Here is a 26,811-nt window from a genome sequence, read left to right on the forward strand (position 1 = left end):
GTTTCCTTCTACTGTGGTAATCTGACGCCAATCTTGATGAAATACGTGACAGCCACCAATCAAAGGTCCTGTTGCCATTTCTAAACTCTCCTGGCTTCTGTGCCCTCTCTGTAATCTCAGTTTTGCCTTCCAACTGTATCTATGGCAACCCGCTGTCACCTCCAAATGGAATTTTCGGGGTGTAGAAGGTGAAAGTAGTCCTATAACAGGGTAGTGGGCCATCCAACCTTGGTGTCACTTAGCCATGAATCTGTTTCCTCTCTACTTCCTAGAGGGCTCAGTGGGTGGAGACCAGAGGTGGTGGGTCCTGGAATTTGGCGCAGAGTTACCTGGGTGGGATAAATTTGAGGAGAAGTTTCTGGAACCGGAACTTCCTCAGAGGAATTTCTCCCTGTACTCTGAGGGAGCCCTCCTCCTCGTGAAGAGTTGGGTTTTCTTGGGATCCCGGAAAGCATATGTTCTCTGGGCTGCCAGCCATGCTGAAGTACGGAGACACGGAGCCATGCCGAGGTATGGACACTAAGCCCAAGCACTCATGGCCTTAGTCCTCTGTGGCCGGGGTGGGCGGCCCTGACAGAATCCTGAACCCTTGCGTGCTCACAGCCCGGCGTAGGCCCGGCTCTTACGCTGGGGTTTCTTCTCGTGACCAATACCTACATGATGACCCAGAGACATCTGTTGCTTCAGTTTCGGGGTATCAGATCTCCTGTTTGACCTCTAAAGGCACTCAGTTGTACACACATAGCACTTTGAAGCAGTCATAAACAAATTTAAAAGGAAAGAATATTTGTATCTATTCTTTGAGCATCTCAAATGTATACTGTTATGTTGTATAAAAAAGACAGGGAAAGAGAGGCCCATTGGACTTGCAAACTTTATATGCCCCAATATAGGGGAATGCCAGGGCCAAAAGAATGGGAATGGGTGGGTAGGGAAGTGGGGGGCGCTATGGGGGACTTTTGGGATAGCATTGGAAATGTAATTGAGGAAAATATGTAATAAAAATATTAAAAATTAAAAAAAAAAAAGACAGGGAAGCCAGAGATCTGTTTGGTAGGGCGAGGTATGGTGCTGGGGAAGGGGGTGCCTCTGCGGGCCCATGCTGAGGCATCCCTTCCCCTTGAGGTACCAGCCACAGTGGGTATAGTGTAGAATAGAGTTTTTTTAGGGCATGGGGAGGGGAGTTGAGAGGTAGTAGAAACAGAGAAAGGTAGGGAGCGGGAGTAGAGGCTGGCCATGAACACGTGTAGAGAGAGGGGAGAGGGGAATAGGGCAAGAAGGGACAGAGAAGGAAGAGAGTGTGGGGAGGGAGGGGCAAGCAGCCCCTTTTATAGTGAGTCAGGCATACCTGGCTTTTGCCAGGTAACTGTAGGGTGGAGTATAGAAGAAACGCTAACATTCCTCCGTTTTAGCTTAATTTAAAAGAAAGAAAAATTAGAAAGAGGGAACGGTGAAGCAGGAATAGGGTCATCATGATCTCTAGCTACTTCCTGTTGATGTTGGGGCCGCGTGTCTCTGGGAAACCTAAAAAGATGGGGATGGGGATGTTGGTGAAGTCTTAGGAGAATTGGCTGTGTCCTTGCTGCCCAGGGGCTGTGGAACCAACTGTGGATAGACCAGAGTAGAAGTATCTGTGGCTATGAGAGAAAATTGGAGCATCTGTGGGTTGCTTCTCTGGAGCTGTCTTATGTGTAGATTTTGAGTAAATGGCTTGGATTTGGCAAGATGCTGAAACACACACACACGAGGTAGAGAATAAAGTTAAGTACGTTTGGGAGAAAAAAAAATTAGGTCTTTGTGGCTTGGGGTAAAAGGAGTCCCAATCCCAGGAACAGGAGAGCAATCTCACCCTCTGGAATGGGTAGCCAATGAGAACGTAGGCTATTGCTTGGCAGGTGTACTTACCTGAATGGAGACTATTTAGTCTATAAGAAGTAGATTGGAGTGGGTTTCCTGTAGTTTGTAAGTTTATAAAAGAGATAAATTTGTTAACAGCATGAATAGTCTTTAAGATGAGCTTAAGGAGGACAAAAACTTTTCATGGAGCAGAAGGAGCAAGAAGGGATTTTTTTTTTCTGTCTAGGATACTGAATATGTATGTGTATATATTTCTACATATGTATATATATGTACATATATATATATATATATATATATATATATATATAGTAAAATGAGAAACAACCTTAAGTCCATTGTTAAAAGACAACCAAGGAAACTTATATTTGAACTTGTGAATATGAAAGTGGGTCGTATAGTGGAATGTTTTATTAGGGTTAGGCTGATTTACAAGAACTCCACTGGTTAATGTTAGGGCAATGGCATAGCAAGGAGAGGAAATCTGAAGCATTTAGTCACTGGAAACCGAGTTTAGCTAAGGAAGTAGCAGAAGGTTACATCTGTGAAAGGTCACATAGGAACTTGTGTGTCATTATCATGAAGTCCGTGAGCAAGGCAAACCTGGCTGACTTTGGTAAGAGATTTGGCAGTCTTAGCTAGTTAACAAGTTGACTAATGAGCTAATATAGTTGTGGATTACCTTTGAGTAAGGAGTTAAGCCTGTTTTCTAGCTGTCAAGCTTGGCTGTCAAATCTGGGAAGAATGCATTATAATCTAGGTGTCATGTACTAATTAAAATGACAGAGGTTGGTCTAGAGTCCCAAAAGTTCCCAGGTCCCTGTGGTCTTCATGGCAACTTGGGCAGAGTCAGTCTGTCAGGCCCAGAAGATGAAAAACTTTTTCCTGTAGAGTAAATTAAATACGTTTGAAATGAGAAATGACCCACCTTGACTTAATCATTATAAGACATTTGACTCTCAGGGTATCTTGTTTGTCCACAGTATAGACCAGGCCCTGGCAGGGGACAAGGCAATAGATTGGTGCTTCTCAGTGGTTGTCATATCACAATCCAGCAGTCTTGTCTCTGTGTCCATTATCTTCTCAGAGACCTTGGGGGGTGGGGTCACTATTAGACTTTGGGAGTCTCTGTCATAAACTTAAACGTTATTATATTTAGCAGATTTCTGTATTTAAGGCAGTAATCTCTAACCTTTTACTGTTTAGAAATCTCAGCCTTAGCGCCATCTTCCTTGAAACTATTGCGCCATGAGTGGCAGAAAAAGCAAAGCACAAGAGAAGAAAGATGAGGCAGAGGTTCAAGTATCTTAGAACAGCAGAGACAGACATTCAGATGAATCTGAGCGGCACAGTGTGAGGGCTGTGCAGCTCGCTTGGCGGCCTGTGGTGGCCGCTGTGGCCGAGCAAAGTCCCTGCAAGGAGGGCGGGATGGATGGCTATGGGAAGGTGGAGCGCTTGCGCAAGTGAGTGGGGCAGGGTGAGAGCTAGTGCCTGAAGAGGTGTTCTAGTCTAGCGACTCTGCTCAGGTGGTGCAAAAGAGCTTGCATATGTGCCACGAAGCACTGAATAGCTGACTTGAGGCAGGGGGTGAGAGAGAGCTGAGGATAATTAGGCAGCCGATGTGGGGCAGCTCAGCAGAGCAGAGTCCTGGGCAGAGAGTATGAGAGAGATGTGGGCCGGGTGCAGGTGAACTGGTAGCAAGAGAATGAGGGAGGAGGGAAATTGCCTATGGATCTCTAGCGAGAGCTTTTTTCACAGTGCCAGTTAAGGGACTATGTAGAGATACTGCTGCTTAATGAACACAGAGACCAAGTTTGGCCTGTGAATTAGACCAGGAGGCATCCAGGGATGCGGTGCTAACACAAGCAGACATCCAAGTCTTGGCTTACCGGGTCATCATGTGGAAGCTAGTGGTTGAGTGGGCCCCGGGCCCACGGGAGAACAGTTTACCTATGTTTAGGATTTTTTTTTCAGCAGCGACAAAAAACTGCTTCCAAGACAGAGAGAGGGTTACCCAAGGATTAGAGGTCCTATAACAAAGGGCCCGTGAGAAGACTAGTCATAAAGACTGAATGTCTTTGTCCTCAAGGACACTACAGGGTGGCTGCAAGCTCAACAACTCTCTTGGGACAGAGGGATGTTTACACGTACCAGTGGGGGGAGGAAGCTCCCAGTTCTCCGAAGGTTGGGTAGATTGGTCTAGTGAGGTATCCGGTGGTTGCCCATGTGGCAGTGGGAGATGTGAACCTCAGAGTTTCTAAATCCGAGTCTCGGGCACCAATGCTGTGATTTATAAAAAAGAAAGGGAAACCAGGGATAGGGTGAGGTATGGTGTGGGGGGAGGGGGTGCCTCTGTGGGCCCATGCTGAGGCTCCCTTCCCCAGGAGTTACCAGCTACACGACAGGTACAGTATAGAATAGAGTTTATTTAGGGCATGGGAAGAGGAATTGAGGGGGTAGTAGAGACAGAGAAAGAGAGAGAGAGAGTAGAGAGTGAGTAGATGAGTAGAAGCCCACCCATAGAGAGAGGGGCAGGGGAATGGGGGAGAATGGACAAACAGTAAGAGTGAGGAGGGGGTAAGCAGCCCCCTTTATAGTGAGTCAGACACACTTGGCTGTTGCCAGGTAACTATGGGGTGGAGCCTAAAAGAAATGTTGACATATACAATGTATCTTGTTCATATCCACCTCTCACTTTCCACTACCAAAAGGTGTGGCCCAGTATGGCCCCAAACTGGCTATTTGGCCTTTACCTATTCAGCATGGCCTGTGTAGTTTATGTATATAACCCAGGCAGATCCTCCCATGTGCAAATTTATCTTAACATCTAGTTTATAATACCCAACACAATGTACATGCTATGCAAATAACTATTATACTAAAAATAGTAGCACCTGTATATGTTGGAAACATACAGAATTTATGTTTTCTTTTATGTACATTGGTGATTTGACTACATGTATGTCTGTCTGTGTTAAGAGTCCCTGGAACCGGAGTTACAGACAGTTGTAAGCTGCCATGTGGGTGATGGGAGTTGAACCCCAGGTCCTCTGGAATAGTAGCCAGTGTTCTTTTTTTTTTTTTTGAAAGCGACCGGCGCTAAGAGCGCAGCCAGTGTTCTTAACTACTGAGCCATCTCTCCAGCCTCGAAAGATAACAGGATTTTTGTTGTTGTTGTTAACAGGATTTTTAAAAACCATTTTTTAAATGAGTTTGACTGGATCTGTGAATGGAGAACCCAAAAACATATGTTGTTTTTGTTACTGTGGGTCATGGCTTAAGGAAAATATAGGTAGTGTAGAAACAGCAGTTGTCCAGGTAGAATGAAGAGATTAATTCACCTGCCCCAAATTCTACAGAATATAATCAAAACTCCTAGCAACATTGTTTGAACCCATTCATCTAGATACTGCTTCTGCTAATAATTTTTTACTTTTTTTCAATTTGGGTTTTTGTTTTTTGACATTGATTTGTATGAGTGTTTTGTTTGCACATATGTATGTGTACCAAATGTATGCCTAACACGCACAAAGGTCAGAAGAGGGCATTCAATTTCCTAGATGGATGTGAGACACCCCATGGGTGCTGGAAACCAAATCCCAGTCCTTTGAAAGAGCCACAGTATTCTTAACCCATAAGATGTCTTTCTAGCCTGGTCTTTGATAGATTTGGTGACAAAGATAGAGGCCAGATTAGATCAGATTAAAAGTAGGTAAAGCTAGGTTTATTAGGAGAAAGCTCTTGAGTGGGTTCACAGATCTCACAGGTAGAGGTCAGTGAAGTCACATATCTAGGTTAAAGCAATGGGGGTTTATAGAGCTTAGACCATGTGCCAGCTTGGATCTGGGATTGTGTCCATATATGGCCAAAATGGGCGGGCACTCATTGGTGGGTTAGTAGAAACAGGGGTGAAGGTTGGGGTGGGGGTGGACAAGGGGTGATGTTGTGTTAGCCCAGAGTTTTCTCTTAAGGATGGGGGAGTTTTCTCTTGTGGGCAGGGTTGAGGGAAGGAGGGCAGATGGGGTTTCTCAGCTTGTGCTGGGAATGAGCAGGGGTTCCAGCCTGTCTTGAATTTAGGTCTGCCCGCCTTACTTCTCAAGTGCTGGGATTAGGGTGTATGGCCAACCCACCTTTTCGTTGTTAAAACACAGTCTTGTTATGTATTCCTGGGTAGTTTTAACCTAGAAGTCTTTCTGCCTCAGTTTTCTAGAGTTGGGTAGGTGTGAGACCCCGACTTAGAGACCTCCCTGGAAGGTAAAGCCCCTGGACATTCCCCAAGCTTGTTTTCCCTGATCTCTTAAAATACAGCCAGAAGCCGGGCGTGGTGGCGCACGCCTTTAATCCCAGCACTCGGGAGGCAGAGGCAGGCGGATTTCTGAGTTCGAGGCCAGCCTGGTCTACAAAGTGAGTGCCAGGATAGCCAGGGCTACACAGAGAAACCCTGTCTCGCAAAACCAAAAAAAAAAAAATAAATAAATAAAATAAAATAAAATACAGCCAGAAAGAAGCTCTTTGTTCTCTATAGCCAGCAAAAAGCCTTTTTGTTTCTGAGCCTTACAGCCAGAGATGTGATAATTGTAATTTTACCAAGGACACTCGGCAGAGAAGAACTCTCCTCCCAACTCCTCCCAACTCTCCTCCCAACTGCTCCCAATTCCTCAGCTAGCTGTTAAAAGCCCCTTACTGTTACCACTCAGGGTTGAACTCCCCTGCCCTGCACGGCCTGAGGAGTTCATCCTCAGCTAGCTGATAATAAAACTTCTTGCAGTTTGCATCAGGTGTGGTTTTCTCTCGGGTCATTGGGGTGCTGGCCAGCTCATCCCGGGACTTAAGCAGAGGCCCAACATCGGGGGTCTTACATAGGCATGAACTCTGATGGTTAGCTTTGCCCTGTACATCAGCACTGTGCTGCTGCTGCCTGGACAGGAAGCAGGATTGAAGGGTCTGAGGAGAGCTTCCTTGCCAGATCCCAGGATGTGTGTGTGTGTGTGTGATGGTTGTGAGGTTGGTTTGCAGGTTCTGAAGCTTGATGGAATTTTAGGGATGGGATAATCTCAGTAAATACAATTGTCATTTGACCCCTACAGCAAGTTCATGCTGGGACTTGTCCTGCTACTTTTGATATTTTGGAGACACATTCAGCATGAACAGGAAGGCAGCCATAGAAGGATCGGAGACTTTCTGCAGCTCTGCTAGCGGGGACCATGGAAGGGAAGGAGGACGACCTTAAAAGAGGTTGCTGGAATCAGCCAGCTGCGGCTGAGGTACGTTGACGTCTCTTTGAACTGAATCACTCCTAAAGGAAAACCAGTGTTCCTTTGGTTTGGGCTCTCTGTGACTCCCAAGTCGTCTTTTGGGGGTGGGAGGATGGCTTAAGATAGGATCTCACTTTGTAGCTCAGGATGGCCTTGAATTCAGACTTATATATTTCAGTCTCTTAGTTTACAGGAAATAACTGGGGCAGAGGGACAGTCAGATGGCACCAAACGTAAACAAGTGTCACTTCCAGAATGGAAGGCCTCAGTTCCTTTGACTGAGAATGGCGCTCATGTGGTCTCAGGCTAGTGGAACTATTGAGAAGGGATTAGGAGGGTGGCCCTGTTGCAGCAGGTGTATCAGGGTAGGCTTTGTGTGCTCTCTGACTCTTGCCTAAGGTTTGAGATGTGACCTCTCTGCTGTGGCTGCCCACATGCCTTCACTCCACCATGACAGATGCTAGCCCTTTGGAACAGTAAACCCAGTTAAATGTTTTCTTTTGTAGGTTGTCTTGGTGATGATATTTTATCACAGCAATAGAAAAGGAACTTAGCATAGAAGAGTGGAGTGCAGTCAGACTAGATGCCTGTTTGCCATATAATCCAGATGCAGGGCATAGACCTTAAATTTGCTTTTATAAACACCATCTAGCACCTCTAAAGTAGTGGTTGTCGGGCTTTCTAAGGCTGTGACCCTTTAATACAGTTCCTCCTGTGGTGACCCCAGCCATAAAGTTACTCTCATTGCTACTTCATAGCTGTAATTTTTCTACACTTATGAATCATAGTGCAAATATCTGTATTTCTAATGGTCTTAATTAAGTAGGTCATTTAAGCCCACAGGATCAAGACCCACAGGGTAAAAACCACTGCTCTATATAAAACAACATCTTAGATGTTGTTTTATTTTCTCTGTGTACTTTGCCTGTATGTATGTATGTATGTATGTATCTATGTATGTATGTGTAACACATGTGTGTCTGGTGCCTTCACAGATCAGAAGGGCTCTACCTCTGACAGTTGTGAGCCACTATGTGGGTGCAGGGATTCAAGCATGACTCCTCTGCAAGGGCAGTAATGTTCTCAGTCACTGAGCTATAAATTCAGTTCCCGATCTGTATCATTTTAATTTTAGGTTGTTGTTTTTGAGACAGGGTCTCACTGTGCACCCCTGGCTAACTTGGAAGTTACTATGTAGACCAGATAGGCCTTGAGGCCATAGAATTCCACCTGCCTCTGCCTGAAGTGCTGGAGTTAAAGGTGTGTGCCACTGTTCCCAGCTTGTATGTAGGATTCACATATGGAACAGGCATTCAGAGATGCTTTTTAAAAATGTTATTATAAATGATCACATAGCTGGGCAAGGGATATAGAGCAGACCCAGTCACAGGAACTCAGACGTAGCATGTGTAGACAGATCCAGCCCCACACTCTTGGGTGATGATAGTCTGGTTGCCTCATTCCTCACATCCATCCACTGGTGTGCTGTCTGAGGAGCAGTCATATTAACGTGGAAGTACTCACAAGCGAGGTGCTGCTGCCTGACTGCTGGGTCCATATTCTTGTGTTTTTACTTGTTTCCATGATTGAAAATGTCTATAAAGAGCACAAAGCCAAGTGTGGTGGCGTGTACCTGTAATCCCAGCACCCAGGAGGTCCAGCCTGAGTTACAGAGCAGGACCCTGTCTCTAAACAACAAGAACAACAAAAACTTCCAAAATCTTATATTTTGGTCAGGCATGATGATGTGCACCTTTAATCCCAGCACTCAGAAGGTGGAGGCAGGTGGATCTCTGTGAGTTCTGAGACAACCAGGGCTGCCTGGAAACTCTGGTCTTGAATAACAAAGCAAACAAACAAAAAACTTATTTATTTATTTATTTATTTTTACTTTTTTTTGAGACGTGGTCTCTCTACATAGCCTTGGTTGTCCTGGAACTTTCTGGGTAGATCAGGCTGGCCTTGAAATCCCAGAGGTTGATGTGGCCCTACCTCCCAAGTACAGAGATTAAAGGCAATGCCCCCACACTTGGCTCCTTAAAATCTTAAACTAACAAGTAGGTAAACTTTAGGGGTAGCAGACCTGGGTCTCGTGCTCTCGGTGTGACCTGACATTTGTCACTTTCCCAAGGCCCCGCATCGTTACCTACGGGGACGTTTGGCCTCATCAGGCTTGCTGGGGCCCCTTTAGCCCTGAATGGCTGACAGTGTGCTGCATTTCAGGAGTTCGAGACCCTCAACGATGTAGCCATGGATTTCACCGTGGAAGACTGGAAAGACCTGGAGTCAGAGCTGGACCAGAGAGACCTGTTCTGGGATGTGACGCTGAACGACTACCAGGACATGTTCTCATTTAGTAAGTGTTATCCTGACCCGGGGATCCTAGTCACTGCCCTGCTTTGTGCCATGTCACCCACAGGATGCCGTCCTGGCACTTGGGCTGGCAGTGCTGTCATCTAGTACATGGTGCACAGGATACCTGCTCTGGTCCCTGCCTGGCTTCTTGCCTTTCCTCTCCCTTTCCTGCTTATAACTGTCGAGCTTCTCCTTCAGCAAGTGGCTCAGGATCCCATGGTTCCTCGGCCCCATCAGAACACACTGTCCTCACTGAGCCTGGATTCTCTTGTGGCTCCAACAGAGTCCACCTCCTTGCTGTGTCATCTGGAATGGGAGCTTCCTGGGGTGAGGACTGGTGATCTGTTCTCGTCACTGGTCTTCCAGTCCCCTCTGTGGATCCTGACGAGCACTGTTCAGCTCTGGAAGTGACTGTGCTTAAGCCCCACCCTGTGCTTAGTGCGTCTACAGTGCTCTCCTGCTCAGCTCCTCAGTTAGTCCCCTCTTGGCTAGGTATTCTGAAACAGAACTTCAGAAAGGAAAAGTCTTCCCAGCTGTGCTCCCAGGGGGTGGGGAGGGAGCACCTGAGCTTACTGATTCACTAGGAGTACTCAGAGAGCTCAGGCTATGGTCACTGCAGTAGAAGAACATAGCATAGGTTGCAAGAATGTGAGCTTGCAGAGCCTCCATTGAAGACACATGGATGCTCTGAGTCTCCAGCAATGGGAGGATTGCTGGCTAGTTTCATATCAACTTGGCACAAGCTGGAGTCATTGGGTAGAGGGAACCTCAGTTGAGAAATTCTCCTACCAGGCAAAACTGTGTAGCATTTTCTTAATTAATTATTGGTATGGGAGGGCCCAGCTCACCATGGGTGGTGTCACTCACTCCTGGGCTGGTGGTCCTGGGTGCTATAAGACAGCAGGGTGAGGGAGCCTTAACATCAAGCCAGTAAGCACCACTTCTCCATGGCTTCTGCATTAGTTCCTGTCTTTTCTTAGTGATGAAATGTGATCTAAGCTGATCTGAGTTACTAACTAAAATAAACCCTTTCTCCCCAAGTTGCTTTCGTCATGGTGTTTTATCAACAGCAGTAGAAACCTTACTAAGTTAGGAAGTGAGCTGATGCTTGTTCATGGGCCCTTCTCCCTAAGTCTCAGAAAGAAAGCAGGACTTGTGTGTGAACCATGCTGGTATAGGAGCATTCCCAAAGTTCAACTGTGCTAACGACACTCTAGTGGGGCAGCCAGAATGCCAGCTCCACTGTCTAGATAGCAGCCTCACAGGAAGAAGGCAGAAGCCCTCTACTCCAGATGTTAGTAACCAAGTTATGTGGGATTGAAAGACTCTAAGACTCCCAAAGGGAGACACTCACTCAAGCCTCGGGACAGCCGCGCACCCAAGAAGACACTGAGACCGAACTTAAGATGTATAGAGAGTAAGATTTAATACAGCAACGACAAGAAAGCACATAAAAAGCACATATACCAGAGGCTCTGGGGTCGAATCTCATACACCCAGCATGGTGCAGAGGAGATTCGACAACCAGCCAAAATTTTTACAGGCTTTTATAGGAGAAGGGCAAAGGGGAAAAGTACAAGTTTTACGTCACCAAGGGGTTCTGCCAAGGGGCTTTACATAACCAAGGGGTCGTGTCCTATATTTTGGCAATGTACTCGATCTATTGGAACATTCTGGGGTAGTACCAGGAGGCCCCTATCTCAAAAATGTTCTTGGAACAGTCCTCAGTTAGGAGGGGTAGGACTAGGTTTGTTCCAGGAGACCCTTTATCTAAAAAATGTTCCTGGAACAATTTTCAATTGGGAGGGGATACCTTGGGGTAAAAAGTTCAGGAGTGCTCTGGGAACAGTCTCTGGATGGGAGGGGTAAGAGAGTTCAGGAAAAGTTCAGTTTTTCCTCTTTCAGGATGATCAAAGAAAGAGGGTCCTCCAGGATGAAATAAGGCCTTGCAGGCAACCGAGAGGTCCAGCTTCTGATGGATTGAATCCCAAACAGCTATGTAGAAGCATAATTATTGAATGTTGCACAAAATTTACTTTTAGGGTAAGATTTCAGTCCTTATTGTGCACTGTTTGCAGTACTCGCTAATGCAAGATGTTCCAGGTTTGCCAGAAGCGTCTGGTGACTAAAGTCATACGAAGGCTGTAAAGCTCCTTCAGCAGACGCCTCTATACACCACACCACAGAGAGCAGCCCCTCTCGCTATACACCGCACCACACTGGGGCAGCTTTTCTTACCTGCTGCCTGGTGTATAGCGACGGAAGCAACTCAGGAGATCTGTCAGTGTCTTTCAGGTCTTAGCCCACAGTAAGAAGTGCATTGATGCCGACTCCTACACAGATCTGAATTCCTGCAGACCTTCTGGGCCCCTTTGTCTGCGTGGAACGGGTCTCTAGTCGCGGGTGGGCAAAGCGTCGGATGAATTGACAGGCAGATGCACACAGGAGAGGTTGTGTAGAATCTGAATGTATTTTGTCGAATCGAGCATCAGACTTTTTATACAGAAGACAATAAGGAAGTTGGGTGACATACCCGCAAGGTACAAAGAGGTTACTGGATTATTACATAAAACAGAGGAATGCAAATACAGAAGGTCTAACAGGAACCACCTGGGATAGAATTCATTGTTAACAAATGGGATCAACAAGGGCTCCACCTAAGATTCACTTAATCTTAGAAGACAGGGTCAAGGGCTTCGTGCCCTTGCCATAGTTCCTATTTTAGTCTATTGTATAGTCCACCTTCCCCTTAGGCCATTGTAAATATGTGTGTATGGGTGTAACTCAGCTATAGTCTTAGAAGCCAGGTGTGAGGTCTTTACTCTCCTAGGGCAAGGGCTTTCACACCCAAGTCATGGTTCTAACTAGGGAGTTCCGGTCTAGCTAACCATCTCATGAATAATGCAATACTCTAAAACCACAGCCCGCTCTACTTCCTAAACCATTGTAAATTCCTGTATATGGGTGGAACTGGGCTATAGTTCTAAGTATCTATTTTGGTTTCTCCTTCGGTCAGAAACTTCCTTCTTCCTTGGTGATGGTAGATTCCTGTGAAGGACAGTGACCTAGCTTTTACTCAAAGTGATAGTGTAATACCAGCGGCAGTTCCAAATGTCACTGAATAACAACATTCTTACTAAATTCCAAGTCCATGGTCTTGCTCAAGGACGTTCTAGGATTGTTGGAACACTGGCTTTAGCTGTGACAGAATTCAAACTTAAAAGGCACTTATAATAGGGTAATACTAAAAGAGAGCACGTGGATCTATACACTGGACTAACGCGGGAATGGAAAATTAATATATGGGTTATTGAAAACGCCAGACTCTAGGAGCGAGTTTCTGTGAAACTCTTTTGCCTCGTGAGTAGCTTTCAAGCCTCAGCCTGTCAAGCTGACTCAACCAGAGAACGTGACACTGAATGATGTATATGCCAGAATGCCAGAAGTGCCTGCTGAGCATCTAGATGCCTTCCGTATGTTCACTGACAGTAGGATTGTTCTTTCTCAGCAGACACTCCGCAACCCAGCCTGACTTCCCAGCCAGATGTCAGGGAAGAGCTAGAAGCCACCAGTACTGGTAAGTGGGAGGAGGGGCCCTTCTGGACTCTCCACTGGACCCCCAGCTGAGATCCTGCCCAGCCCCTAGCATGTCTGTCTACTGTCTGCACATGCTGGTGTCCAGCCTCAACACTTTCCCCATTGTTTTTGGATGTTGCAGAGGTGCCCTTGCTTGGCATGCCTGTTGTGTCTCTTCCTTTGCTTTCAGAACAGGCACCTTGGTGCCTCTCCAGAGCCTTTTTATTCCAAGGCTCAATAAGAGAATGGTTTCCACCCTCAAGTCAATATATGCACCCTCCTGCTTTTGGCCTCTGAGCACATGGACCTCTGGTTTCCATCTTCTACCTTCTGCCTGGCTCAGGCACAGCCACATTTGGGAATAAGTCGGGCCATAGCCAGATGCTGTCCAGCATAGCTACTCATTTCCAGTGCTGGGCAGCCCTACACTATGTGATGGCCTGATGCCACTGTGTGCAGTGGAAGAAAGAGGGAGGGACTATACTGGGGTACAGGAGGCTTCATACAGAATTCCTCTATCACCATAAGGAAGACTCAGAAGCAGAGACCGTGGTCTAGCTTCACCCATATGGACAATCCACAAACCTGTTCCTTGCTTACTGCCACTTGGGAGGTCATTCATGTGAGCTCTCTGCAGCCTCCTGCTCGTGCTAATGTTCCTTGATGGTGAACAACCTAGGCACATGTTCCCCAGATCTGAGTTGTTTCTGCCACTTCATCATATAGAGTATTTCCAAGCATGGACAGCCTACGTTCATGTACACACATGTACACAAATTTATTTGCAGATCTCCAATAGTAACAGCTGTGCTAAGCTATCAGACATGCCTTTCTCTGCTGCAACATATGCTGCTATAATGAAAAGTCCTTAGCCGATTGACCTTTGTAGTCTCAGGACCCGTTCTCATTCATAGCACAAGAGGACCTGATACTTGTTGGTTAATATTTTCTATGCAAGGGAAAATATGAGCAAATGTCTGGGAAAGAGGAAACTAGAAACCAGTGTAGGCTGAGAGCAGCCTGGTGACAGAGTAGGGCAAGAGATAGCTTTGAAAGCTTGGCATGGCCAAGTCCAAGAGACACTGAACAGTTCTCTGAGATGCTCACTAGATGGGGAGCCACCCACCATAGAAGTGATTTGGATGAAGATGATGATGGTACAGGGTGTTAGAAGAGGGGGCAACAACAGTGTGGAGAGAGCAATGAAAGATCCTAAGAGCATATGCTGTGTGCTCAGGAACATGGGTTAGATAAGGGCTGAGCTGCTTGTGCCACTTCCTTAACTATGGAAAATAAGGTGTCCACTTTGGACTCCAGAGGGGCTCACATGCTCCTGCCTGCCTTCAAGGAAGCACACCACAAATGTAAACTGTCACTATGCTCTGTGTGTGTGTGTGTTCCGGATGACACTGAGGACAGTGAATTATCCATAATAGAGTTCATTACCTGAGTTACACAGTGCTCAGACTCTGAGAGCACAGGGCAATGAGGTGTGGGTAGTCAGGACAGTCTTAGCCTGGGGAAGTGGTACTCAGACTGGGTATTAAAGGACACACAGACATATCAGGTTAAGGGTATCTGAGCCCATAGAACTAGTTATAGCACCAAGAGGGGATGACTGCTATGGGGCTGCACAATATGCTATGCTGGGCTGGTATGCTGCTTGTATTTGTCTTTTCCAGGAAAGATGCTCTGGACAGATGTAATCAGAGCAATGTCAGCTTGCTTTAGTAGAAGTTCCCAGGGCTAATAAAAAAAGAGGTGGGGGCCCACGAGAAACCAGGGACCGGATTTTTAGTTGCTAATGATGGAGATAGGAAAAGAAGAGTGTTAAAGCCGTTCGGGATGGTCTGAAAGAAATTAGTACCTGAGTCAAGATAAGGTGTTGGCCCTGGGTTCTAGGATGCAGGACTGGGTGCATGTGAAAGATATCCCTGTCATCAAGGACCCAGGATGTCTTGAGTAAGATTTTGATAATCTGTGGTTGCCACACCCACTCCAGTGAAAACCGTGTGACAGGCCCAAAAGCTTGGACGCAGTTCTGAGGCAAAAAGTTTCACGGAAACTTAGTCTCCTAGAGTCTTGGCATCCAGTAGCACGAATGCTCCAAACTTGTCCCTACATCAGTCGGTGAACCAATATGTGTGTTTTCTCTCAATATTGTTTTATTATAAGTGCCTCTATGGGATGATTTTTGACATATAGCTAAGTTAGATTAGCCTCCACCAGTGTTCCAATATCCTAGGAAATCCTTGAGCCAACCTTGGGCTTTGAGTTTAATAAGAATGCTACTTATTCAGACAAAATGCCTCCAGTGTAGACAGTGAAAGAAATCAGGTATTACAATTTACTGGAAAAGAGCTAGAAATCTCAGGGCTAGTCTACTAAGTAAACTTAGAATAACAGCCATGTGCAGGAATTTACAATGGCCTAGGAAGAAGGAAGGTTGTGGTCTAAGAAGAAACTAGGGTAAATACTTAGAACTACAGCTGAGTCACTCCCATACACAGGAATTTACAATGGCATGGGGGGAAGGTGGATTATACAATAGACTAGAATTGGAACTATGACAAGGGCATATAGCCCTGACCCCTGGCTTCTAAGAATAAGCTGACCTTAGGTGGGGCTGCTTTTGATCCCAGTTGTAAACACTGATTTTTATCCCAGTTGTAAACACTGCCTGGTTCCTGTCAGCTTTTGTGTATGCATTTTTCTGTTTTGTGTAAAGAGTCATTTTGCATCGGGTGACCTCAGTGTACCTTGGATGACCTTACTGTATCACCTAACATTCTTATTTTCTTCTGTAATATAAGTCTGATGCTCCCTTTGAGAAATTACATTCAGATCAGCACTCTCTCTGTCAGTGTCTGTTTGTCACCCCGCCAACTCCTTGCCCACCTGGGTACTGGGACCCTGATTCTTCTGCAGGTTGAGGTGCCAACTGAGTCCAGTCCGTGACATGTCGTATAGAGGAAGGAGCGGGGAGGAAGGTGGCATGCCTGCGAGGTCTTTTAGTGACCCTGGTTTCATGGTTATGATGATCATGGCCAAGGCTCTCATTCTCTGCTGAATCCTTGCAGGCTCTCAGCTCTCTGTGTGACCACCTGAGCTTTCCATTTCTTATCTCCTGCCATTGCCCGCCGGAACATCACTGACAGACACAGACCTACCACACTTTTCTCATGGATACTCTCAGGCCACAGCATAGTTGTCCCACTGGCCCAGAGAACAGAAGGCATTTGTACATCACTCCCCTCTCTTTCTCTTCCAGAAGTGCCTGAGACCAAGAACTCTCCTTTGCAGAATGGTTTCTTAGAAGAAGACTTCTCCCAGATTATGGAGATATTTTCCAATGGGCAACTCAACTTTGAAGCCTGTCTAAGTGAGGATTGGCTAAATAGTTTTCTCGGAGACCCAGAAAGTCTTCCAAGACCTGACATCAGCAACAAGGAAAGCCCCACGGATCATCAGAGTCATGAGTCCAAGAGCGGCCTCAGTCCTGGGCCTCCCCTTTGCACAAGAGAGGATGCTGTGATGTCTGCTAGTCCTGAAAAGAACCTCACTCCAGTGATACTGAAGGAATCCAGGAGTGACCTGAGCCAGCAGGACTCTGTCCAGGGACACGAGAAGCCATATAAGTGTAGTGAGTGTGGGGAAAGCTTCAGCCAGAGTCACCACCTCATCCAGCACTGGGTTCTCCACGCCCCAGGGGAGCCTCCTATATGGCGAGAGCAGCAGCGAGGTCTCAGCCAGGGTGCTCACTTTCCCATGTGTCCAGGGACTCCAGCAAGCTATGAATCCTACGCGTGTCAGGAGTGTGGGAGAAGGTTTAGTCAGAATGTGTACCTCCAGTGGCATCAGAAAATCCACACTGGAGAAAAACTTTGTAAAACTCAAAGTGACAGCAACCTAGAAGGGCTCTCTAGGAGTCCAAGTGACGAACCAGGAAAACAGCAGCCGAGTAAAGACGCTGACTCAGCAAAACCAAGTACCATTCACAGTCAGGACCAGGAAAACCCACCTACTAGTGAAAGTTGTGACCAAGAAAACCTGCATGAGAGCCAGCCTGGTGACAGGCCATCCATTCTTCATCCAAAGCCTCTTAAGCATCAGAAAACTCCTACAAATGCTAAACGCTTCAGATGTAAGAAGTGTGGGGAGACATTCAGTCGGGCCTTTCATCTAGCTAAACACCAGAGAGCCCACGCTCAGAGACTCTGCAAGTGCGCTTCGTGCCCTGCCGTCTTCAACCTAAGCAAGCATTGCTTCCAGCATCGCAAAACACATTTCCCCAGCGCGGCCTGCGAGTATCAGGGATGCAGAAAGAGCTTTAATCGGCGCTCATCACTCATTAAGCACCAGGCTATTCACAAAGGAGAGAAGCCGAACAAGTGTGATGAATGTGGTAAAGCTTTCAACCACTCCAGCACCCTGAAGATCCACCAGAGGGCCCACAGCGGACAGAAGCCTCACAAATGCAGTGAGTGCGGGAAAGCCTTCTGTCGGAGAGCAGATCTTACTGAGCATCAGCGAGTCCACTCGGGCTTCAGACCCCACCAGTGTCCCGTGTGTGCCAGGACTTTTAACCGACCTTCACACTTGGTTCGAGACCGGCTGAGACATGCTGCAGAAAGGCACTTTGGCTATGCTAAATGCAAGGAGACCTTCGTCTATAAAGAACAGCTAGAGCGGCACAATAAAACCCGCACCTTCGAGGGCTTGCATGAGTGTAAGCAGTGTGGAGAACACTTCATTTGCAGGTCAGCTCTGAATTGCCACCTGAGCATACACATGAGAGACAATACAAGTGAGAAAGTTGTGGGTCAGAACTCACAGCACACCGAAAAATGCTTGAAGAATACCAAGTGTAGAAAAGCCCTTAACCACAGCAAATACGTAGGGCAGCATGAGAAGATTCATGCCCAGGTGACATCCGGTGAGCGTGACCCATGTGGGAAAACCTATGGCCAGAGTGTGCCGCCCATATGCCATCAGAGCATCTGTGCTGCTGTGAAACCAAATGAATGCACTGAGCCTGAGAAATGCATTCACACCTCTGCCAGTGAGCACCAGCCTTCCCAAAGTGAGCCATCCTTCAAGTGTAACATATGCAACAGGGCCTTCAAACAGAGTGCCCACCTTGCAAAACATCAGTTGATTCACATTACCGAGAAGCCCTTTAAATGCAACGAATGTGACAGAGCCTTCAAGCAGAGTAACTACCTCATTCTGCACCAGAAGACTCATACTGCAGAGAAGCACTTTGAATGTAGTGAGTGTGGGAAAACATTTCATCAGAGAGCCTGCCTTTCTAAGCACCAGAAAATCCACTCAGGGGAGAGGCCCTTTAAGTGTGGTGACTGTGGGAAAGCCTTCATCTCTGGTGCCCAGCTCATCCGACACCAGAGAATTCACACTGGGGAGAAGCCGTACGTTTGCCAGGAATGTGGGAAAACCTTCAGCCAGAGCTCGTGCCTTACCCTTCACCTTAGAATTCACACTGGGGAGAAGCCGTATACATGCAGCACGTGTGGGAAAGCCTTTGCTCAGAGAGCAAACCAGAGGAAGCACGAGAGAATTCACACTGGGGAGAAGCCCTATGCCTGCGGGGTGTGTGGGAAGGCCTTCGGCCTCCGCACCCATCTCAAGCAACACCAGAGAATTCACACCAAGGCCAAACCATAGTGTCCAGACTACTGTCAGGAAGCCCTCCGCAGCTGCACTGCTCTGAGCAAACGTCGGAAGCTTCACACTTGTAGCAAGTAACACTGCCGAGAGCCGCTTGGTTACAGCGGAGTCCCATACTTCTGAAGGCCTTCATTTGAAGCCAGCCATTGAAACCAACCCATTGCAAACCTCTGCTCTCTATAAGTTCTAATAAAAATTGCTGAGGCAGATTGTACAGACGCATTCCATCTAGACCAGCGGTTCTCAACTTTCCTGATGCTGCGACCTTTTAATACCTCATGCTGTGGTGACCTCCAACCATAAAATCGTTTTGTTGCTACCTCATAACACTAATTTTGCTTCTGTTATGAATTGTACTATGAAGTTTTCCAGTGGTCTCAGGCGATCCCTGGGAAAGGGTTTTTCCACCCACAAAGGGGACAAGACCCACAGGCTGAGAACTGCTGATTTCAGAAGCTATATAATGTCAGGATTTGGTGGTAGACTTTAGAGCCAGTCCACCTGGATAGAATTCCAGTTCTGTCTTCCTAATTAGCCTTGGGGAAATCATAAAAGCTTATTAGTTTCCTCATCTGTAAAATGGGCATAATATCCATATTCCTCAGGGCTCTGGTGAGGATTAAATTTTGAGCATCTGCTACCTGGCCCACAGGAAATGTTTGCTGTTGATGAAGTGTGGATGAGTGTCTAACTATCTAGTACAAATATGATTGTACGATAAAGACAAATAGTAAAGTGTTCGCTGTGGTTAATGTTCACTGGCTACTTTTTTATTTTTTAGAATTTATTTATTTTATGTATCTGAGTACACTGTCACTGTCTTCAGACACACCAGAAGAGGGCATCAGATCCCAATACAGATGGTTGTGAGCCACCATGTGGTTGCTGGGAATTGAACTCTGGAAGAATAGTCAGCACTCTTAACTGCTGAGCCATCTCTCCAGCCCCGTTCACTGGCTTTTTTTTTTTAATATTTATTTATTTATTTATTTATTTATTTATTTATTTATTTATTATGTGTAAGTACACTGTAGCTGTCTTCAGACACTCCAGAATAGGGCATCAGATTTCATTACAGATGGTTGTGGTTGCTGGGATTTGAACTCAGGACCTTTAGAAGAGCAGTCAGTGCTCTTAACCACTGAGCCATCTCGCCAGCCCCCCCACCCCCCCATTCACTGGCTTTTAATGATTTCCCATTTTCCAGCTTTTGCTCAACTCTTTACTCTATTTAATACCTGGCCTTTTCATTTCTTAGCATCTCTGCTTTATTCTAGATTTTTTTCCACATATAAATTCATATAGTAATAGTTGCAGATTGCTAAAACTTATAACCGTCCGAAATTGGAACTCCCTATTCATAGGCCGCCTCTTCTCACAGTCTCCCTCTATTTAAACTGTTACGTATACAAGAACCAGGTTTGTTATGGAATCACTGACAACCAATGCAAACATCTGGATTCACGGGTGAAATGTCCTAACAGCTGGGGAAGTTCAGAAGCTGCCTGAGATGCTAACACATAAGGCGGCGTGCGTGGAAGACATCACTGGTGACAATCACGTGTGACAGTCTTTGCAGGAATGTGGGCCAATCCATTCTGTAGGCATTCTGCTAGGCTTCCGGTCAGGTATGCTAATAGGACTGCCCTTGCCCCCAGGCAAGGGAATTTTCTTGTCCAACAGTGGCCATCTTAAAAATACTTTTTATGCCATAGCAAGTTCTGAGGCCAACGAGGATTAGTGGTGAGCCCAGAGGGCAAGAATCCTTCCTGTTGGGACTCTTGGCCTATCTAAGCCCTTCCCACTAGAAACCTCATGGAAACACAGTGCTGCAGTGTCCCCTTGTCAGCCCAAGGCTTTTGTGTTCTACCCGAGTAGCCTGTATTAAGCACAAAAGAATCTTAATGTGCATGGATACTTAACTAATAACACATTTGGGAAGCTTAACATAGCTGGTGTATGTATACTTGGTTTTAATTTTGAAAGTTTGAAACATGGTCTCACTATATTTGAATGGCTGTCCTGGAACTCCCTATGTAGTTCCAAGCCTGCCTCCCAAGTACTGGGATTAAAGGGGTGCACCACTGTGCCCAGCTTTTATTTATTTATCTATTTATTTATTTATGCTTGTACTTTCTTGGGATCCTCTGGCTGGGATTGGATTTGACATGAGAACCTACCTGACCTTTGGGTCCAGGCTATAATGTTGACCATTCTCTTTCAGGCAGTGTTTACTTCCTGCATGTGATATCTGCCCTCTGGAGCTAGCTAATCTAAGAAACTGACAGGCGGGCTACAAAAGGTATTCGGGCAGAGTGGCCGAAGGCAGGGATACACACTAGTGGGATTTTTGTTTTATTTAAAGGGTGCTGTTGTTGAGAAGATATCTTGAGAAGCATCCAAGCTGTCTCCAACATTCATGTGTGGTGGCTCACAACCACCCGTAACCCCTGCTCTTAGGCATCTAACACGTGGCTTTCTTAGGGTACTTGTTCTCAGGTGTCTATGACCACTCATAAGCACGCATGAATACACGGTACAGAAAAGGAGACTTTAAAGAAGTGATCAGGCAGTTTGGGCTCCAGTGATAGAGACCAGAAGTGTATGCAAGTAGTTGGCCAGGGTGGGCATGGGCAGGGGGCACTTGTTTCTCTGATATAAGTTTTGGTCTGAGTCTCGGCTCTTCCACTCATCCTGGTCCAACACCTTTGATCAGTTGCCGGCTAGGCAGAGTCCCAGCTGCCAGTTGCACACGTACTAGGGAGGTGGGGATTGTCTCCATGAAAAGTTCCAGTCGGAGAGAGACAAAGAGAGGTCAGAAGTACCCTAGGTTCAAGTTACAGAAGAAAGAAAAGGCAGTAGGCTGTGGAGTGTGGAGTTAGTTCCAGCTACTCTAAAAACCAGCCAGATATGTAACTTTCATTTTCTCAAAGTCTACTTTTTCATGGAGGCTCTTAAATGCTTTAACCTCCCTTTTAGCCCTCCATCCACTAGAGGTAGTAGAAAAGAAAGGATACAGGGGAAATGGACCCGTTTAGAAATGGTTCTTTGGGGCTGGTGAGCTGGCTCAGCGGATAAGAGCACTGACTGTTCTTTCAAAGGTCCAGAGTTCAAATCCCAGCAACCACATGGTGGCTCACAACCACCTATAATGAGATCTGACACCCTTTTCTGGTACATCTGAAGACAGCTACAGTGTACTTATTTATAATAATAAATCTTTTTAAAAAAGAAAAAGAAAGAAATGGTTCTTTGGAGCAACTCCATCTGTGTTCTCAGGAAATCTGCAGCAGTTCACAGGAGGCAGCAGCGACAGCTCCATCTGTTCGCAAACACTTGATGGATGTGCCAGCAGTCCACTTCAGTCAAACACAAATCAGCAGTGGGGACCCAACCTAGCACGAACAGCCAGGCCTCAGTCTTGGCATAAGTCAGCCTTGGGGACCAGGAGGAATACCAGAAGTTCTTGGCTGTGTCTCTCAGGGAAGCAAAGATTAGCAGACTCGAAATCCACAAGCGTTGCACAACTAGCTCTATAAGCAAGCCAAGTTCAGCCTCCTGCACTGTCTGTAGAGTCCTATTTATACCCTCCAAACATGGAGGTCTTGTCTCAGCACCTGCGTCTGAATCAGCTGACATCATTCTGTCAATCAGCCTGAGTCCAAGGAAGTGACAAAAAAACCTCGGCAAACAACCACAAGTTTTTTTGGTGTGTTTCTCTCCTTGGAGTCCCAACAAATGGAGCTCAACTATACAATGTAAGGTGAACCAATACATGCCTGTTGTCATCACGTGTCCTTTCAGATGCCTGCTCTTCTCGCTCCTGTGTCTGCTTCAGTGAAACGTTCCTTCACGAGAGTGCCTTAGCCTTTCACCAGTGTCCACTTCGGGAAAACTCCTTCACGTGTTTGCCCCAGCAAACACCATCCCACAGAAGTGACTCTCTAAAGAACCCTTAAGTTTCCACTTCACATACCTTTGGTAGTTTATACGGAACAATTCCCCATAGTGATGCAGGGTGGAAGGCCAGAATAAGGTTTGGGCAGATTTTGTATCTGAGAGGATGTGTTTCCTGGTTCATAGATGGCACCTCCTCCCATTGATGAGTGGAGAGTCATGAGGCTTCCTGCCTCCTCAAGGCCACACATCAGCCATGTTGGATGTGGGGTTCCAAATGCGAACATGGGGAACGCATTCAAATCATAGCTGATGTGGGAAGGGTTAAATGAGTGCCAGGGAAAGGCCGGTCTCAGACTGGAGGCCATGTGGGCAGAGAGAACAGTGGGTAAATAGACAAACCTGGGAAAGCCTGCTGCATTTGAAGTGGAGTTTGGGTGAGATGTTTTCTGGGTGAGTGTCCAATTGCTAGGACATAAATCTAGATCAGGAGGTGGTGACCTTGCCGCCATGAAGAGTGATCCTATCCCCAACATGAACCTATAGGGCCAGAGAGATGGAGTTCAATTCCCACATCAGATGGCTCACAACCACCCAGAACTCCAGTTTCAGGGGATGGAAACCCTCTTCCGACCTCCATAGCATCCCCCCCCCCCCACACACACACATAAATAAGAATTGTTTTTAAAAATACAGACCTAGCCAGTAAAGAGGCAGTGCTGCGGAACAGAGCATCGACAGAAGCTTCAGGCCTGCATCCGCCTGCTCCTGAAGGCAGACTTCCTATATTAGCCAGTAATTCCCTTTCATAAAGAAGCTGGGTAAGAGCACCCGACTGCTCTTCCGAAGGTCCGGAGTTCAAATCCCAGCAACTACATGGTGGCTCACAACCATCCGTAATGAGATCTGACTCCCTCTTCTGGAGTGTCTGAAGACAGCTACAGTGTACTTACATATAATAAATAAATAAATCTTAAAAAAGAAAAAAGTAGGTTGCAAAAAAATTTAAAAAAAAAAAGAAGCTCTTGGCTTGGCAGGAAGTCTCTATTTAATAAGCCATTGAAAAAATGAACAGGGTGTAGTGGTACACACCTGCAATGCACCAGCACTTTGGTAGTAGAGACAGGAGAATCCAGAGTTCAAGGTCAGGGCAGAGGAGATAACTCTGGGTGAAGCTGTTGCCTTGGAAACAAGGATCCTGAGAATCTGACTTTGAAGAATACTTCCCCCAACGAGGGGCCGAGAGAAGAAAGAGTGCTCATTACACCCCTAACTGGGAATACTGTGAGAAAATGTAGCACAGAGAGCAGACGGAAGTCTAACCAGCAGTGATGTAGACAGCTGACATTCCTCACTGAGCCCCAGTGCTGCAGACAGCAACCAGGAGTGGACTGAAGAGGCTAGAATGTCTCCATGCTGTGGTTACAGCAAAATAAAGCTACATCTGTTCAAAAGCTACGGGTGAAGAATATAGAAAGTGTGGAAGCACGTGACACTGGCGGGGAATCGATGGAGGGTCTCCACGTGGAGGTGAGGAAGGGGCTTTCACACTTGGCAGTTACATTTCATGGCAAGTGGGCATACACAGTACAGAGGAGCAGGAAGACACACACTCGGGAGAAACTGAGACTCTAAGCTATGCAGATAGAAGAGATTGGTGCTTTCATGTTTCTGGCCATGTTTCAAATTATCCTTTATAATGAGCATAAGTTACCTGACCAAAAAATTTCATACATACATAAAGATGCCAAACATCACTGCCAAACACTCAAGCAGCTACTGTCCCCCTTTTGGATGGGAAAATGTCACAGGCTGCCCTGTTGGCAGGGAAGCCTGGCTTCAGTGGTAACACATAAGGTCCGTTTTCCTCAATCTTGGACCCCGCCCAATCTCAATTTATGTAGTTATTGGTTCATGGTATTTCCTGTCTGCTCAGGAACCTGGGTGCTTTGGCAAAGGGAGCCAACTAGAGTCTTCTTTGGGACCTACATATGTGGTTACTAGGTAGAACATCTCTGAGCAGGTGGTAACCATGTGAACTGCCGCAAGTTCTCAGGGCTGGAGGGATGGCTCAGCAGTTAGGAGCGTATACTTACTGTTCTTGCAGAGGACCCGACTGCAGTTCCCAGCACTCTTGTCGGGGTGGCTTACAACCATCTGTAACTCCAGCCCCAGGGCATCCAGTGCCCTGTTTTGGCTTTCTTGAGTATCTGCACCCTTGGGCACATACCCATACATAGACATACACATACATATAATAAAAAATAAAAACCTTAAAAAAAATAAAACTTTGTACCAAGCTGTGGTGGTGCACACTTTTCATTCCAGCTCAGGAGGCAGACAGGCAAGTCTCTGTGAGTTCAAGGCTAGCCTAGTCTACAGAGTGAGTTCCAGGACAGCCAGAACTACCCAATGAAACCCTGCATTGAAAAGCAAAAAATAAAAACAAAAATAAACTTTAAAAAACTTTGCTTAAGGGGGCTGGAGAGATGGCTCAGTGGTTAAGAGCACCGACTGCTCTTCCAGAGGTCCTGAGTTCAGTTCCCAGCAACCACATGGTGGCTCACAACCATCTGTAATGGGATCTGATGCCCTCTTCTGGTGTGTGTGAAGACAGCTACAGTGTACTCATAATAAATAAATAAATCTTTAAAAACATTTGCTTAAGCTATTTTGATTCTGTATATGAAAGAGTCCAGGCAAATTCATTATGGCAACAATAGTGATCATTATTGCTGACCCAGTACATACCATGTATTAAATATCACCACATGCAATGGACTGTTCTAACCTTGTTCAGGGTACTGAGTGATTTAACTACCAAATGGTCACCTAGATTTTCAGAGAACTGCTGAAGCCAGAGACACTAGGCATGGAGGTCAGCAGGGAGGAAGGGGGCTTGAGATGAGGGTGGGCCCAGGGGGAGTTCTCTTCAGAGAGAGAGGATGCAGGCCTCAAGGACCAGCCATTAAAATGGGAAGAAGAGGGACAGTGAGATGGATCCCTGGGTAAAGACACTTGTCACCATGCCTAGCTCCCTGGGACCCACATGATAGAAAGAGAATGGACTCTCGGAGGTTGTCTTCTGACAGCCGTGCAAAACACCACAGCATATGCACACCCACAATATGGACACACACATGTACACGTGCACAAACACAGATAAGTTCAATTGAAAAGAAATATGTACAGCAAAGGACCAGTTATTATTTTTAAAAGGGAGAGGAAGACAGGCCGGGCAGGGAGCCTGCAAGCCTGCGCAGAAAGCCCTGAGCTATGAACGCCCACAGAGGGCAGGGAGTTAGATGGTTACAGGTCCAGGAGAGGTACGGTGACACATGCTTGTGATCCTGGCAATGGGACACGGAGACAGGAAATTCAAGGCTTCTCGGCCACCTGGAGCTACAGAGCAAGGCACTGTCTCAAACACTGATAAGAAAGGGGACCAGCCTTTCCAGGAAGGCTGGGGGGGGGGCCCCACCCCACCCCCGTGCTGGAAGCTTCTGGAATTTTGATTCATGGTACAGCTCCTTCTAGCCAGGCTCCACGCAGCCCCAACTCTTCCATAGTGAAGTCCACCCACCACATCCTTGAAGGTCACCAAGTGTGCAACGATGGAGAAGATAAACCAGTATCTAACCAGCAGCACAGTGGAAGAGTCTTTCCCCGCTGCTTTTCTGCCCTCTGCTGGGAGGCCTATAGAAGGTACTTTTTCTTTATTTTCTATTTCTTTTTCTTCTTTTCCTTTTGGAAATGGCCTCACAATATAGCCGTGGCTGGCTAGATTCAAAGTGATCTTCTTGCCTCTGCCCTTCAGCACTGGCATGAAAGGTGTGCACCACCATGCCTGGCTCTACCTCTTCTTGGCACTCACTCACTGTCTCACTGTCTGGAAACTCTCACAGTCGCTACTTGAATGGGTGAGGTGTTAATCCCACCCTTGAGCTGAGCTGTGGAGCATTGCACACGACAGCTGTATGACACACACATGCTATCAAGCCTCTGTCTGTGTGCAAGATACACGTGGAAGTCCAGTGTTCTCCACGGTCCAGTCTCTGATGCCACCCCAAGATCCTGCCCCAGGGATGAGGCTCAGGGATGAACACAAATATCCTCCTCTACTTACTGGGTGACATGAAGTCTGCTAGACTTTGTCCTGAGGTCTCATCTCAGAGCACGCTGC

At 46.6% G+C, this 26,811-nt stretch overlaps 1 protein-coding gene across 2 annotated transcripts; it reads left to right on the plus strand.

The window, feature by feature from the left end:
- Position 1: 1 nt before the first annotated feature.
- On the plus strand, positions 2 to 19,424 carry Znf473 (zinc finger protein 473). 2 transcript variants are annotated; one of them, XM_029479768.2, is made up of 5 exons: positions 2 to 510; positions 6,945 to 7,121; positions 9,336 to 9,468; positions 12,979 to 13,044; positions 16,315 to 19,424. In XM_029479768.2, exons 2-5 carry the CDS (start codon positions 7,062 to 7,064, stop codon positions 18,726 to 18,728), a joined length of 2,673 nt encoding a protein of 890 aa, XP_029335628.1. In that variant the 5' UTR covers positions 2 to 510; positions 6,945 to 7,061; the 3' UTR covers positions 18,729 to 19,424. The 2 variants fall into 2 exon arrangements, with proteins under 2 accessions (XP_029335628.1, XP_021022968.1); XM_021167309.2 differs by having other exon boundaries at positions 3 to 510; positions 12,976 to 13,044.
- Positions 19,425 to 26,811: the final 7,387 nt, after the last annotated feature.

Source organism: Mus caroli, unplaced genomic scaffold (assembly GCF_978045245.1).
Source record: "Mus caroli unplaced genomic scaffold, Mus_caroli_1 scaffold_8, whole genome shotgun sequence".
NCBI classification, from domain to species: domain Eukaryota; kingdom Metazoa; phylum Chordata; class Mammalia; order Rodentia; family Muridae; genus Mus; species Mus caroli.